The following is a 15,723-nucleotide window of genomic DNA, read 5'->3' on the forward strand; positions in this document are numbered from 1 at the left end:
CACACTTCGGAAGGAAGGTACCTACAGATTACGTCCTCCCCCATCTGTCCAGCAGACGAGGAGCCACACTGCCGCCTTCCCTCCTGACAGGCTCTCATCAAATAGGGCTGAGGCTGTTTGGAACACAAGTCAGGGGATGGGTGGGACGTCTGTGTATTCACAGCAAACCTTTAGAAGCCCAACACTCTTTTCAGATTTTAGAGTTGTAATTATACTCAGACATCACACACATGCCAGCGGAAAACACACTCTGATTTGCTGTTTAGTTAAACTGCCCCATACTGAGCAATTTCAAGAACAGAAGAGTCTACAGCCTCTTGAGGATGAAAGGTAAGCTATGCCCAGAGTAACGTTTAAAGTCACAGTTCACACTGTGGCATCTTCTGACTCTTCCTAAAAACTGCCAGAGTGCCCACATTTAACTGACTCTGAATGGTGCTCCTTCACATAAAAAATAGGAAGCACTGTGCCAAAGCAAGCCATGCCTAGATAACGTTCTTCAGAGGAAAGAGGTCTCTGGGAAATCTTCCCATGTGACAGACAAGCTACCTTTCAGTCAGCCAGTGTTGGTGTTCCATGTGTGGGCTTTCCTCTGCCAAACACTTGGACTGCTATCTGTTACACAATTTTTGTATCTAAATATACTGTTCAACTCTGAAACTATGACTATTAAGATCTATATGAAAAGACATTTAATATGCATTTTAATATATCATTTCCTAAAATGTGTCTATTAATAATGAAAATATGAACTCAAGATATATATATATATATATATAATAAATATAAATGTTTTATACTCACACATCCATAAGTAGTACATAAGTTTTACTGTCTTTTGGAATTCTACAGGAATGTCTACAGAAAAATCTTGATAGAAACAAGGTCCCACAGGGAAATTGCTAGGAAGAGGTGGCCAATTATTTTTTCTCCCTGTAAGTAAAACAAACAAACAAACAAACACATTATTCCAACAAACACATTCTCTTCCTCTACTTTGGTTCTAAGTAAAGCACCTTGTTTTAGTAGATGGCCTATAAAACACTAACAGTGCTTCTCTCTTACAACTTTGAAAGCCAAGCTTACATTTTTAACTTTTTTTCCTCAGAAACTTTTTTTTAGAAACAATAAATGGTAAAATAATTTCCCAGTGTCATATCATACCATGTCCAGCATGTTTCTATATAGGAGAATCCAGAGACAAACCCTAAGAGTCGCCTAAAACGGACTCATTTCCAAGTCTGAGCGCCTGGCATCTGTGGGGGGAACCATCTCATTCTTAAGCTTGTTTTCAATAGAATTCTGCTACATTCCTAACTGATCTGCAGGGGAAAGACAAGGCTCTCAGCAATACAAGACTGGCTAAAGGATCAGATCTGGACATTTCAAAAAAAAAATGTTATCTAAGGAAATCAGAACACTGTGAGAAAACATAGGACAGTCTGCAGGTCGTGTGAAGGGACAGGGATGCAGCAGCCTGCAGGCTGGAGAGCCCAGTGATCGGTGAGGAGAGGCTGTGTCTGAGTAAACAGAGACTGACAGTGAGCCTTGGGAAATAGAGGCAAGAGCAAAAATTAAACATAACACACAAATTCAGACAAAAATGTAAATAAAAAACAAAAGTCATTTCTTTCTGCTTCCTCCTCCTCTTCTTCCTTCTCTTCTTCTTTGTGTTTGCTTGCTTGCTTGCTTGCTTGCTTGCTTGCTTGCTTGCTTGCTTCGTTTTTTGAGACAAAAAAAACCAAGCTTTTCCTGCAACTCACTCTATAGACCAGGCCAGCCTTGAACTCACAGAGATCCCCCTGCCTCTGCCTCCTGAGTGCTGGTAAAAGTCACTTTCTCATACTAAATATACTATATAGCTTTTAAAATTCAATTATACATATTTTTACTTATCTAAACATTTTTCATAAAGAAAGTATAACCTGTTATTTATTCTCCTTAACATATGTCCTCAGTTACATTAATAATATTAAAATTGGGGGCCAGAAATGTAGCTCAGTGGTAGAGCACTTGCTCAGCATAAGGCCCTGGACTGGTCCTCCGGGAATACACATGATACATCATACTGTGTAAGAAGCACCAAGAATGGCAATGAGGAGTGGAGACTCTGGAACCAGGAGGTCTCAAGCCACTTACTGGCTGGTGGTCTTAAGAAGTGGAAACTTCATTTCTTCAGAAAGTGACTAACTGGCTACACTTCTCAGTGTGGTGCTGAAATTTAATGTGAATTACAGGAGGGAAGTGCTACAGGCTACCAACATAAACAAAATGTAACTATTAACTGTCTCTCTGTTACTGTCTTTACTAAAACATCTTTCATATCTTAGAGAAATAATTAGTGTCAGTCAGAATGCAGAAAGTAAGACACATGATCATTTTGTCTCCTATAGAGGCATCTGTGATTCTGCAAGCACAGAAACAACCAGGTAAACATGTCCCTGAAAGGGCCAGGACCTAAGCATTCTAAGAGATGGGAGGTTCTCAGCATTACTGCTGCTGTCCTTGTTTGGGGTTTATCCCCACTGCAGACGTGCTAACAATGCCTTCCCAGTTCTGCTTATCCTTCTGCTGGGGCTGCTAACTCTCCCTCACAGATTCTTCAAAGTTATCTTTAGCACTCTGAGCCTACACAGACTGCACAGCAAGTAATTCATCATGCTAACACTTTCTTAGCACTTTTTGACAAGTATGGTGTACCTGTGAAGATACGACCAATAATCTGAACAGGCAAGAGTCAGCGGGGGCACACTCAGCACACTCCAAGGTTCAATGGAGGCCACACCCATGCCCTCCGAGTACCTTCCTTTTTTCTGAGGCCTCCTTCTCTTATCCCTCATGCCAAAGCGTACACTAAGATCTTTCTTCTAAGTCCCAGCTCCTCTTTAAAGAAAGAAAGAAAAGATTCAAGAGAGCCAAATGTGGAAACAAAGGCTCCCTGGCTTGGAGTGAAGCAAACTTATCAGATCTGTCTCACTTTCTCTGAGAGAAAGCCAATGCTTTCTAATCTATCAAAAGACGGTAGCTATCAGGCAAGATCAGAGAGCTGCAGGTATCAAGTAAGCAATCTGCTGTGTCTGACCTCTTTGCTAGAATCAGAAAACAGGGCAGCGTTTTATCACCAAGCCAAATGACTCAGAGCAAGGACAGACACTCATTCCAACTCTGTGGATACTACCATGCTGACTCAGGTTCTGCATCTCTCGCTCTCGACGGTCTAATTCTGCGGCTTTTCTCTCCAGCTCTTCTTGGCGCTTGAGAAGTTCAGCTTGAGCCAAGGCATGTTCCTAAACGAAATGACCAACACACTCGGGTTAGCAGACAGTCAAAGCAGTCCAGCATCGCATGCCTGCCTCTGTACCACGAGAAACCTATGGTAAATGTGCTTCCAAAACACAAAGGTTCATTGAAAACTACAGCTTTGGAAAATATTAGTGAGATATTTGGTTCATTTTGCTCTGTTAGTTATGTAAGCCTTCAGGGGCAATGCTGAGGCCACAGGATGGGACAGACAAACAAACAAACAAAAACCAGCTCTCATTAAGGACAGCCAGAGTTGGGGGTAGACCACCAGCTCAGCAATGAGGAGTATGTGTGCTGTTTGTGCAGAGAAGCCACAGTCAGCTGCCAGCCCCTACGGCAGGTGGCTCACCTACAACTGCAGCCTCTGAGGGCACCCGCTCTCACCACACACGGCTACGTGCTGCTGAAAACAATAAAAATGAGCCCTTTAGGACAGAGCAGCCAGAGTCTACTAGCCCTGTGCTCTAACCCTGTGAGAGTGAGAGTGCAGGCAGGGGAACAGCTGAGGAGAGATGGACGGAATAAAGGACAACTGAGTTAGCTCAAAAAGCAGGGTCAAGTGATAAGGTTCCAGAAATGCAAGGACAGTTTAAAAGAGGGCATCCCGCACATCCGCCAGCTCCAACTCCTCACACTGCCCACTGAGCAGACACTAAGCTCTCACCCAGTACAGTTATTCTATTCTTGTTACTGTAGTGGCATGATGCATTGAGACCAAAGGCAATACAAAGTTCACCATATACACTGCACACCAAAATCATATCCGAACCTCCAGTATCAGTTTATACAGTTAACAGGCACTAACCTTTGTGATCTGTGTGTAAGCTGGATGCTCCTCTGTTGGCTTCATTATTGCTGGCTGGGTGTTGGGTACATTAGGCATTTTCACTCCGCCTGGTGGAGGCTAAAAAAGGTTAAAGATAAATTATACAACACAAAGACACAACCTTAGCTTACTTCACAAGTATCATAGTACTAGAAAGCAAAATCCCTGCCCGTCTCCGTGCCCTCTCAGGCAGTGCTACAAAGTGCTTCTGTATCACTACTTTCTAGCACGCTTCTCAGTTTTACAGTGCTGAACCGTACACCACATAGAAACAGCATAATTCCTTCTTTATAGCAAAACCGACGCCATCAGACTCAGGAATTACACTGCAGAGCGGGGTATGGGGCCATCTGCCTGTACCTGGGAGGCTAAGGCAGGAGCCAAAAGCCCAGGAGCAGCAGCCTGGGAACATAATGAGATGAAAGAAAGGAAGAAAGAGGAAAAGAGGGAGGAAGGGAGGGGAGATACTGACATTTACAGTCAACTCTTCCCTTTTAAGATCATACATGTCAATGGCCTCAAAAAGACTTCATTAGAAATCTGCTGCACAACATCACTTAACAGTTCCCCTTTACCAGGGAGCACCAGCCAACCTGAAGGTGGCTGCAGTACCAAAGGACAAACAGATATCTGTAAGTCCATCTCTGAGGATGAGTAAACTATGACATACCCAGTGCGGACATCCAAGAGAATGAGTTAACAATGTACAAGAAATTTTAAAATGCTAAATAAAATATAAAGAGTAAATTTTCAAAGTGAGTATAGATCTACACAGCAAACTACTGTCAAAGGGATTTTACATGGTCCTCCGTTGTCTGCCTCTCCCAACAGACACATCACACAGTATGGCTGTGTGTCCTGGCTGAACTAGAACTGACGTTAAACTCAAAAGCTCTGCCCACATTTGCCTTCCAGGTCCTAGGGTTAAAGGCGTGCACTACCTTACTCTGCCATATTACTTTTAGAAATTCAAGCGAAAAAATAAAAATAAAAAAAAAAATAAAAAAAAAAAAGAAATTCAAGCGAAGCTGGGACCAGGTGTCATGGCACATGACTGCATTCCCAGGCCTTGAGAGAGAAAACTACTGCAGACTCAAGGCTGGTCTAAGTTACAGAGTGAGGTCTGGGCTAGAGTGTCTTGAAAGAGAACAGAACAAAAACAGCATATGAAATCCCAGGACTCAAGAGAATCACAAGCCTGAGGCTAACCTGGGCTAAATACAAGACACACTGGCGAGCACGGGCGAGCATGTGAACATGAGCTTGAGAGCAAGCAAGGACTAAGGCATGGTAGGCAGGCTGCAGCACATGTCAAGAAAACACAGTCACCCGGGAACCCAATCAGCTAAAACCTTTATCAGCACTCAGCTGGCTTAAATACCAAGCAGTGCTGAATGCAGTATGTCTGTAGCAGGCAAAATGGTACAGCTCACAAACACTAGGGATGTGCAAACCTCTCCCGCATCTTTGCACACACAGCTTCTTTCCATCTGCAGATGTTAACTAAATCTCTACCCAGCTTTAGGACCCAGTGTTTCTTCAACTAGAGGACGTGGGGTTACCTCAAGCCAAGTGCAACACTAGAGAAAGACCTTTTGCCCAATCACTATGACAACAGTTCCTAATTCTCCTACATCTTCACCTCCAACATAAGAGCAGAAAACAATAAACCACTTGTGTGTATGTGAGTGTATACATACAAGTGTGTGAGTGCCTGTGCAGGCCAGAGATGGTGCAGAGCTCCCATAAGTGCAGTTACAGTCATTGTGGCTACCACACAGGTACTGGGATCTAAACTCCGGTTCTCATGATTGAGCAGCAAGTGCTCTTAACTGCTGACTCCCCTCCCCAGACCAAGACTGATATTTCAGTATATGGCAGACCTATACTTGTAGAGAACCATAGTATACAGTATCTAAAAGTGCTAGTTCAGTATTCATTTAAATAATATGCCAAATACATAGTGAAGCTAAGGAATCCTGGAAGGGTGGAAGGGCAGAAGATCTGTAGTCTGAGAAAGAGGTGCTCTGATGAGCTGCCATCTCCAGATTGCTGGGGTTTGAAGGACAAAAAGCAAAGCAGTTGCCTTAAAGAGAGCCAGGACTCACTGAAAACAATACCTGCAGGGGATGTGGGAGAAGAAAAAAAAACCCACAGGACAGATAGGAATATTTATATATCCTGTCTCGATCCTTAATACAGAAGGAGGGAGAAAAAAATACCCCTGAAGATGCCTGACCATAAACCTACCAAGGGGGAAATCTGGGGCCAGAATTCATTCTATTCATACAAACAGCAAATTCTAGGGCTAAGTTCTCATTACAGAGGACCCCTTGCGTCCCTCGTCAAGGTAAAGGAACATTCCTTAAAATGAGGCTTCTGAAATTCACAGAGAGCTCTAAAAAGTAGCTGAGTCATGATTTAAGCATATAAAGAAACAAGCCACCCTTGGCCAAGATCAAAATGAAAACAACTGTTTAAGAGCTGAATACACAGGCATAATCAAATACAAAGTAAGGTTTTTTTTTTTTTTAAATAAATATAAGGTTAGTAAAAGCTTAACTAAGGTAATGATGATCAAAATTATCAAACTGGTCTTCAAATGCTTCGGGAAGCCAGACTGCCTGGAGCAGTGTGTACAGGGTTGGGGGGGGGGGGTGGGCATGATCAGACACAAGTGAATGAGTGTGGATCCTACACCACAACCACCGTAAGGACCCAATGCCCCAGAACCAGGAGAAGGGCAAAGCCTTCCCTAGAGGAGGCCAGTGTGGTGCAAAGCTGGAGGCCATTTCTCAATGCTTTAAGACAGCTTACAACACTATATTTGCATATTCTGTGGTGATTTAAAAAGCTCAACTAGAACCAACCAGTAGAAACTAAAGAATGATCATATTGCCTCAATAGACTTAAGGACATTATAATAACCCTAGTCACATAATCGCAAACAGACTGTTCTATACTGTAAAAGCTTTCTGCTCACTGGAAACTAAGGACATTACACACACAAGAACAACATTCAAATTCTCTGCCTTCTAGGCATGAGAGATAGGGACTGTCTATGTCACATAAAAATTCACATCCTTTTGGGTGATAAGACCCTCTTGTGGAAGATGCTACAATAACAAAGATGATGTTATGTCTTGTGGACATAACAAATCAAGCTGGGACTGGGCTGGGAGCTTCCTCCCTCCTAGCCAGCTCCCAGTGCTGGTGGGAGCTACGCTGAGAGAGAAAAGCCATCAGTTGTACTCAGCTCTGGACTCTGCTGACTCCACAAATGATTCCACACAAGGCTTTGCTCACCACCTCGCTGCCATAGAAGGTGAAGAGACTCGTGAGGCTCCAGTACGCTCAGCTTAGACAGGGAGACAGACAGACAGACATAGTGATACAGCTGCTGGGACGGTACATGCTTCTGTATACAAACCATCACTCATGTTCCTATAACAACCCTAATGAAACTCAGAACCACACACACAAAAGTTAAAAGTACAAAGAGTGTGGGCTGTGAAAAGCACGGAGGGAGGCAAGTGGGGCTGGAGGGCACATGAAGAGGGTGATGGGGTGGATAAGCATAGTGCCTCATGTATGGATGCTATGTGCACGGTATAATTAAATCCTCTATCATCAATAATCAACATGTGCTAATAAAGCTGTTTGCTCTCCTTCCCTGTGTACTTCTGTAGTGTAAACATCTAATCCCCAAAGCAGCCCCATGTTCTCTCGTGCTCAGGGTCTGTGAAATGTTCTCTTGTGTCATATGGTCTAGCTTCAGAAACCCCAGATACTTAGAAAATGTACTCTAGGCCTAACCAGAAACAACCCAGGGGTTGAAAGAGAGGGAAGGTGAATTTTTAACTGGCTAACATGTTAAACAACTTCCTCGGGTAATCCCTCCACAAGCAAACGAGACAGTTTCCTGGAGCAGCTTCTATGACCAATGGAACTGCCCCCAAAGAATCTGGAACTTTTTAGATTTCACTCTTCATAGGCAACAGCTGGCTATGGCTATGCTTACCTGGACTCCCTTGGTACTAAGGACAAGGAGATATATACACTAGCTAAGAACCAGAACAAATAGAATTATTTCAATCAATAACCATACTAAAGCAAGGCTATTAAAGACTAGAATAAGCATTTGGAGGAGCTGCATAGTAGCAGAGAAGAGGTGTGCAGGCCAGGAGCTACGCACAGTAGGGGTGCACACAGTAGGGGTATACACAGTAAGGGTGTACATAGTAGGGGTGTACACAGTAGAGGTGCACAGACCAATATGCAAGGTCATGTACCTTCACCCACATATTTACCAGTCACTGATTACTTCATGGGACACAAATACATAATGGAGCTTGTGGCTTAGTAAGGGAAGACACCACACATCATAACCCAGAGCATCTTAGAACAGCAGGACCATGGACTGAAGGGGTCACAGGTGCAGGCTGAGTGTAGGTCGTCTTATAGACATGAAGTCATGAAGATGAAAAGGAAGTCTTCATGAGGGAAGACCACTCCAAACAGAAGCCACAGCCGATGTGAGTGGGACCAGTGTGCTGGCACACAATACAAGACATGCAGAACAAGGTAAGAGGGACAGGTAACAGGCTACTCCTAAGGCTCCTGATTTCATTCTGCTAAAAAAAATAAAAATAAAAATAAAAAAAAAGGAAAAGAGGAAAAGGAGAAAGAGGGAAGAAAGAAAAAGGAAGAAGGAAGAACAAACAGCAGGCACAGCCGCAGCAGGTAGTAAGGGAGACCTGAGTTTCCAGCTCTACATATAAGGGGTGAGGAATGTATTCTTCAAGAGGTTAAAGAATAAACAAGTTGAAAAATCAGTAACACCCCCATATCTTAGGAAACATGAGGACACAGGGCAAAATGTTGCCCCAAAACTGAGCAGAGACAGTTCACTAGAGCACAAATTCTCCATGGACACAGCAGTGGGAAGCAGTACCAGGGCAGGGGAATGTGAACTATGAATCTCTCCATAGCTCAGAGTTAAAACCTCGGTAGGACCAGGAGACACAGTTCAGTCCGCAGAACGTCTGCCTGGCGAGCCCGAGGTTCTGAACTTGATTGCCAGAACCTACCTTGAGAAGGTGGGCATGGTGCTGTGCACTGCAATCTCAGTACTGAGACAGAGCCAGGAGGATCCCCGCTCGCTGGCCAACCAGTCTAAACTAGTTTTAGCTCCAGGCCAGTTGTGAGAGACCCTGTCTCAAGGAGACAGCCAGCATTCCTGAGGATGACCCTGAAGGTTGACCATCACATGCACATCCAAAACTCACAGGTGCATTTAAAATCATCACAGGACCTCCTTCGACGTGCTTTTGTTCTACCCTCTCTATCAAGAGGAGGAGGAAGCTGGCTCTGGAACATGCTAAAAAACCCTAGTCATCCTCACAGGAAGTGACCCAGGAACACCTCACTGGCATCTAATTTGCTGATGTTTTACCAGGGCAGGAACTCCTACTCTTGCTGCAGCCACTGTGTCCTATCTAAAGAAAACCCTTGGGGGTACAGGTGAAGGTCATAGCTTATAACTCTATAAAACTGAGAACCCCAGTTGCTTATCACCATGTAACTGAAGGGCTGTTACCAGCAGTTCCTGTGACCGAGTATATCCTGCCTGCCTGTCAAGAAAATATGAGGGGCCAAGCGGTGGTGGCGCACGACTTTAATCCCAGCACTTGGGAGGCAGAGGCAGGTGGATTTCTGAGTTCAAGGACAGCCTGGTCTACAGAGTGAGTTCCAGGACAGCCAGGGCTACACAGAGAAACCCTGTCTCGAAAACAAAAAAACAAAAAAACAAAAAAAAAAAACATAAAGAAGAAAAGAAAAGAAAAGAAAGAAAGGAAGAAAGAAAGAAAGAAAGAAAGAAAGAAAGAACAAAAGAAAGAAAGAAAGAAAATATGAGGGATACTAAAAAGCAAAAGTCAACCTGAAGAGATATCAGGAAAGGAATTTAAATAATTCTGAGGGCTCTAGGGGTAAAGTAGACGCCAGAGGAGAACAAGCAGACGGGCAGAGTTCCTAAGAGCTAAAAGAAATGCTTGCATCAAATCCAGGCCAGCAGAAATAAAGAACGCCCATGAGTAAATCTCTGAGGCTGAGAAACCTAAGAGAAGAGAGGAGGGAAAAGCATGTGTGACAACTGGAGACCGCCTGAGATATACAGTGTGCAATGTTAACACACCAGAAGGCAGAGTGTCAATGGCGAGGGAGCTTCTAAAGAAAAAACAAACAAACAAACAAACAAAAAAATATGACTCGGATGTCTCCAAGGTAATGTCAGGCATTGAACCAGAGATCCAAGGATCTCATAGAACACTGAGAAGAATAATAAAATAACAACCTACATATACACAGATATATTATTTCAAATTAAAGAAAGAAAAGAGAGAGAGAGAGAGAGAGAAAGAGAGAGAGAGAAAGAAAGAAAGAAAGAAAGAAAGAAAGAAAGAAAGAAAGAAAGAAAGGAAGGAAGGAAGGAAGGAAGGAAGGAAGGAAGGAAGAAAACCAACAGACTGAAAGCCAGAACAGGCCAACACCCAACTCCCTTGAGAATAGCAAAGGCAATGTATCTGGAGGCAGTGGGCCACTGGCTCTGTGTCAGGAACACTTGTTGAGCTAGTAGCCAGCAATGGTGGTGCACACCTTTAGTCCTAGCACTCAGAAGGCAGAGGCAGGCAGATCTCTGAGTTCCAGGCCAGCCTAGTCTACGAAGTTAGTTCCAGGACATCCAAGGCTACACAGAGAGACCCTGGGGGCGGAGGGGAGCACTTGTACTGGCTCACAACTGTCTCTAACTCCAGTTTCAGTTCCAGAGGATCTGATGCCTTCTATTGGGTACCCACAAGTACTGGCATGCACATGGTACACAAAAACATAGAAATAAAAAATAAAATGAGTATATCTGACTTCACAGAGACCAAAGAAAGTGAAGTCAAAAATAGTAAGTACAGGAGAAAATAAAGCCACCAGCTTAGACTTCCATATCCTTGAAACTATTCCTCGAAGGTGAAGAATATAAGGACTTTTCACACAGACCAAGATGCTCATATATTTGCCTCTGAAAAGAAAGGAAGGAATGTGGGTCAGAATCTAAGAGGAAGAAGATCCGAGGAGAAGATGTAAAGAAAAACAAAAATGATCATCAACTGAGTAGCTGGTCTGAACTGGCACCAGCAGCGTGTCTCACTAGGGCGCCATACATATACACCTCACACAAATGAGTGAGATACCGGAACAGAAGGATGTAAGGCTCAAGGGAACCACGGGTCTTGTCATTATAGGGTGTTCACACATGAAGAGATACAGGGTTGACTTGTATGCACTTGGATTTACGTGGATTTGCAACTCTAAAAATAAAACCAAGAAACATAACTGATGTGCTAAAGAAGAGAAAACAGGTACACACAAGATGCTGAATAAGAACCCCCCAAAATCAGACAAAAATAGGGGAAGAGACAGAAAACAGTGTAAATATAGGAGACATCAATCAAACTACACAACTTCTTTGAATATCAATGGCTTAAATGCACCAAGTAAAACAGAGATTTTTCAAAATGGATTAAGAACCTAGTAACATAACCTACTCCTGCCTTCCTATGAGATGAAAACACAAAAGAGCCGACTTCTAAAGTGGGAAAAAAACTGACATTAAGGATCAACTCTCTGGACATCCCAAGAAGAGCAAACCCCACTGTAGCTGAACACCATAGAGACCCCTAAGCTCTGGACTGTGGACTGAAGAGAAGGAGGACACTCCTTGCAGGATGACTAGCGTCCACTCTGGGTACCTACCACAGAGGCAAGGGAGCAGAAGCAACTCCCTGTGCCAAGCAAGAACTCTTTCCTCCATCCAAGTTCCTCTGCATGGACACACTAGAAATATGTTAGCATAATCTACACACATGCACCCACAGACACACTCGCGCACACACGTGCATGGGTGTATACACACACACACACACACAGACTACTGTCCACATGAACCCTCCCCCAGGCTCACTGATTCTTAGTCAGGGAACAGTATCTTCAAGAGCTGCCAGGACACCAGGAAGGGGGCACTGCCACACAAAGACACAAAGGATGGACTTCAGAGCAGCCCAAGGATGGTCAGGACACTGCACAGTTACAGCTCAAAATCAGCAGGAGGAAGCAAATAAGGAAACCAAAACAGCAAATATAATACAAAAACTACAGATATAATTAATCAAGCTAAGAAAATAAGCAGGGTTGATCATCCTTAGGTGGACTAAAAACAACAAACTACTCAAAACTTTAAAAAATGAAAATAAAATTACCCTACCACAACGTGCCAGAAATAGGAGAATCATTAAGGGACTCTTATAAACAAATCTACTCCCACAATATTGGCTAGGTGAGGGGGAGGGACAGACTCCTTCTAGAGAGAACAGAATGACTAAGACTGAGTCGGCAAAAAACAGACCGCCTGACTGCACAGACAGTGACAATGGAGAAATAATCAAGACCCAGCCAGCAAGGAGCAACGTAGGGCCAAAGAATTCCACACCCGAGTTCCACCAAGCACTGAAAAGTTAATGCCATTTTTCCTGTGTTTCTTTTGTTTGAGACATAATCTCTCTGTATTTCCCAGGCAGGCCTTAAACTCCTGACCCTTCTCTACCAGAGTGTACCACCGAGCCCAGCGACTGTCAGTAGTTCTTGAATTTTTCCCAAAATTGAACTAAAGAGAATATTTACATACATATTTTATGATGTTAATTAATTAATTAGCCTTAACACCTAAGACACCTTAAAAAAAGAAAACCAGGATCAGGCTTGGTGGTCGGGAGCCAAGTCTTAGTTATCCTACTGCTGTGATAAAACACATGACAAAAGCACTTGGGGAGGAAAGTGTTTACTCAACATACAGTTTGTAGTCCATCATCCAGGAAGGCAGGGCAGGAACCCAAGGCAGGAACTGACGCAGAGGACAAGGAGGGTGCTGCTTACTGGCTTGCTCAACCTGCTTTCTTAAGCAGCCTAGGACCACCATCCCCGGGATAGATGGCACTACCTACAATGGGCTGGGCCCTTCCACACCAATCACCTAGCAGAAAATGCTTTGATGAAAGAACCCTAACTTGATTCCCACCACATGCTGAGCATCTGACAACCACCTGACACACCAGCTCAAGGGGAACAGATACCTTCTTTCTTCTCTTCCAAAGGCATTCACAGGTAAACACATGAACACATACAACACACACACCCCAAACATAACATATAATATACAACACACACTCACACAACACAACACACACATAATACAACACATAACACACACACAACATGCAAAATACACAATACCTAACAGGCACAGCACTACACACACAACAAAACACAAACAACATACAACACAACACACACAACACAAAACAAACAACAGACAACATGACACAAGAACACAAAATACAAACAACATATAACACAACACATACAAGAACACAAACAATACACATAATATCCAAAACACAACACACAATACAAAAATCACACAACACACATAGCAACACAATACACAAAAAACACACACACAAATCTTTTTTAAAAAAGTTAAAGAAAACAAAACTACAGGCCAACTTCTCTAAGTAGAATTAATGCAAAACCCTCATAGGGCACCAGCAGACAAAGTCAACAACACATTTAAAAATCACACATTATAACCATGTGGATTTGCCCCGACCCACTCAGGCTGCCTCACTATATAAAGAGACAACATGGCACACTGTGTCAGCAGAATAGAAACTGAAAAGCACATGATCACCTCAGTTGACACAGGATTAAATGTTAACAGCAATCTAACATACTTCATGGCAAAAACTCCCCACAGTTTATCCTGAAGGGAATTCCTTCAACATAAACAAGACTACTGGCAAAACCTCCACAGCATCCACAGGGAACGCTAAAAGCTTCTCCATCAAAACCCAGGCAGGACAAGGAGGCCTAACTCTTGCTGTTTCTGTTTAGCTTAGTACTAGAGGTATAAGAAAGCCACTGGACATGAGAGGAAGTGGACGGAGGGAAGGAGGCAGGGAGGGAAGGTACAAATCAAAAATGTAAAATTACATCTTTAGACACAGAGCAAGATTCTGTATGTTGAAACCACTATACAAATATCAGAACCAGGAGATGAACATAGTAAGACTGTGTCCAATACCAACAAAGCCAGAACCATTTGTATAAACCTAACTGGAAAAAAAAATCAAGAAATGTTTCCACTCATAATAGAATTAAGAAAATAAAAGGTGAAGGTACAGCTTGGTGGGAAATATTTTTAAGTTACTCACTGCTGTGGTGGCAGAGGTGGAGTGGTAGATGAGGGCAGGGGCGGAGCTTGAAAGAGCCGAGGGGTACAAACCCTCTTCCTCTGTCACTTCCCAGCTGTGAGAGGAGTGGCTTTGCCCCACCCTAGGGCTCAGTAAGAATCAACCATTTACTGCTGAATCCTCTTAAACTATGAAAAGCTTATCCTGTATACAGATCATCTCAGGTATGTGTTAAAATGGCACAAAAAACAAACAAACAAACAAAAAAAAAACCCTAACACTACAAAACATTGATTTTTAAAAAAAAATGGAAGAAAACATAAATGAAAAGATGGGCGATGGCCATGGTTCATAGTAATATTGCTGAAGTGTTCATCCTACCCAAAGCAGTACATAATCCAACGAAAGCCCTATAAAATCCCACTGACGTTCTTCACAGAAGTAGGGAAAAAATCCTAACCTTCAAATAGAACTACAAAAACCACCAACAGTCAATAAATTATGAAAAACCTGGCAGCATCATATTTCCTGTCTTGACGTTAAACTACAAAGCTACAGAAATCAAAATAGCATGACTACAACACCAATGTACAAAGAGGACAGAAAAGGAGGATAGGACAAAAATAAATCTAAGTATGCATGGTCAGCTGATATGCGAGAGATGAGGGTGGAGATCAACAGTTACGCTGTACACGGCTCTCTACATATGGATCCTGCCGGTCAACCCCAAGCGAACAGGCAAGCACCTTATGTGCTGAGTCATTCCACTACCCTCAGTGAGTTTCTGGAAAGGCCACTGAAAGAAAGTAGGGGGAAGACAGCTTGTTCAACAAGTGGTTCTGGGGAAAGTGTTTCAACATGGAAAAGACTAAAATGTGAGCTATCTCACACCACATACAACATCTTATCTCAACTCAAGATGCACAAAGCACTCAGACATGAAGTCGGAAACCACAGAACTAGCAGAAAGCACAAGAGGAAGCTCCTGGACACTGGCCTTGGCAATGACTGCTTCGTACATCACAGCAAAAGCTCAGGCCAAAAAGGCAAATTAAACACATGTGTCTAAATCAAGTCAATAACAACCAAGATGGAACAGCAGCTGCCGATGAGGAAAGGCATACCTGCATTATACCATATGAGAAGAGGTTAATATCCAAATGTTGGAACTAGTAGGAAAACAAACAGCCTAGTTTAAAAGTAAGTAAAATACCTGAATAGGCAATTCACCAAAAAAGAAATAAAGTGATCACCAGCCATGTGAAAGATTTAACATCATTTATTCTGAAGAGAAAT

At 43.0% G+C, this 15,723-nt stretch overlaps 1 protein-coding gene across 1 annotated transcript in view; it reads right to left on the minus strand.

Moving 5' to 3' along the window:
* Positions 1-15,723, minus strand: part of Scamp1 (secretory carrier membrane protein 1) — a 79,999-nt gene that overhangs the window by 20,782 nt on the left and 43,494 nt on the right. The window contains exons 3-5 of the mRNA XM_028760098.1: positions 4,109-4,207; positions 3,179-3,287; positions 805-933 (exon numbers count right to left, since the gene is read on the minus strand). Of these exons, the coding sequence (XP_028615931.1) occupies positions 805-933; positions 3,179-3,287; positions 4,109-4,207 (337 nt within the window). The remainder of the gene's footprint in view (positions 1-804; positions 934-3,178; positions 3,288-4,108; positions 4,208-15,723) is intronic.

The sequence above is a fragment of the Grammomys surdaster genome, unplaced genomic scaffold, assembly GCF_004785775.1.
Source record: "Grammomys surdaster isolate TR1022 unplaced genomic scaffold, NIH_TR_1.0 126391, whole genome shotgun sequence".
NCBI lineage: Eukaryota > Metazoa > Chordata > Mammalia > Rodentia > Muridae > Grammomys > Grammomys surdaster.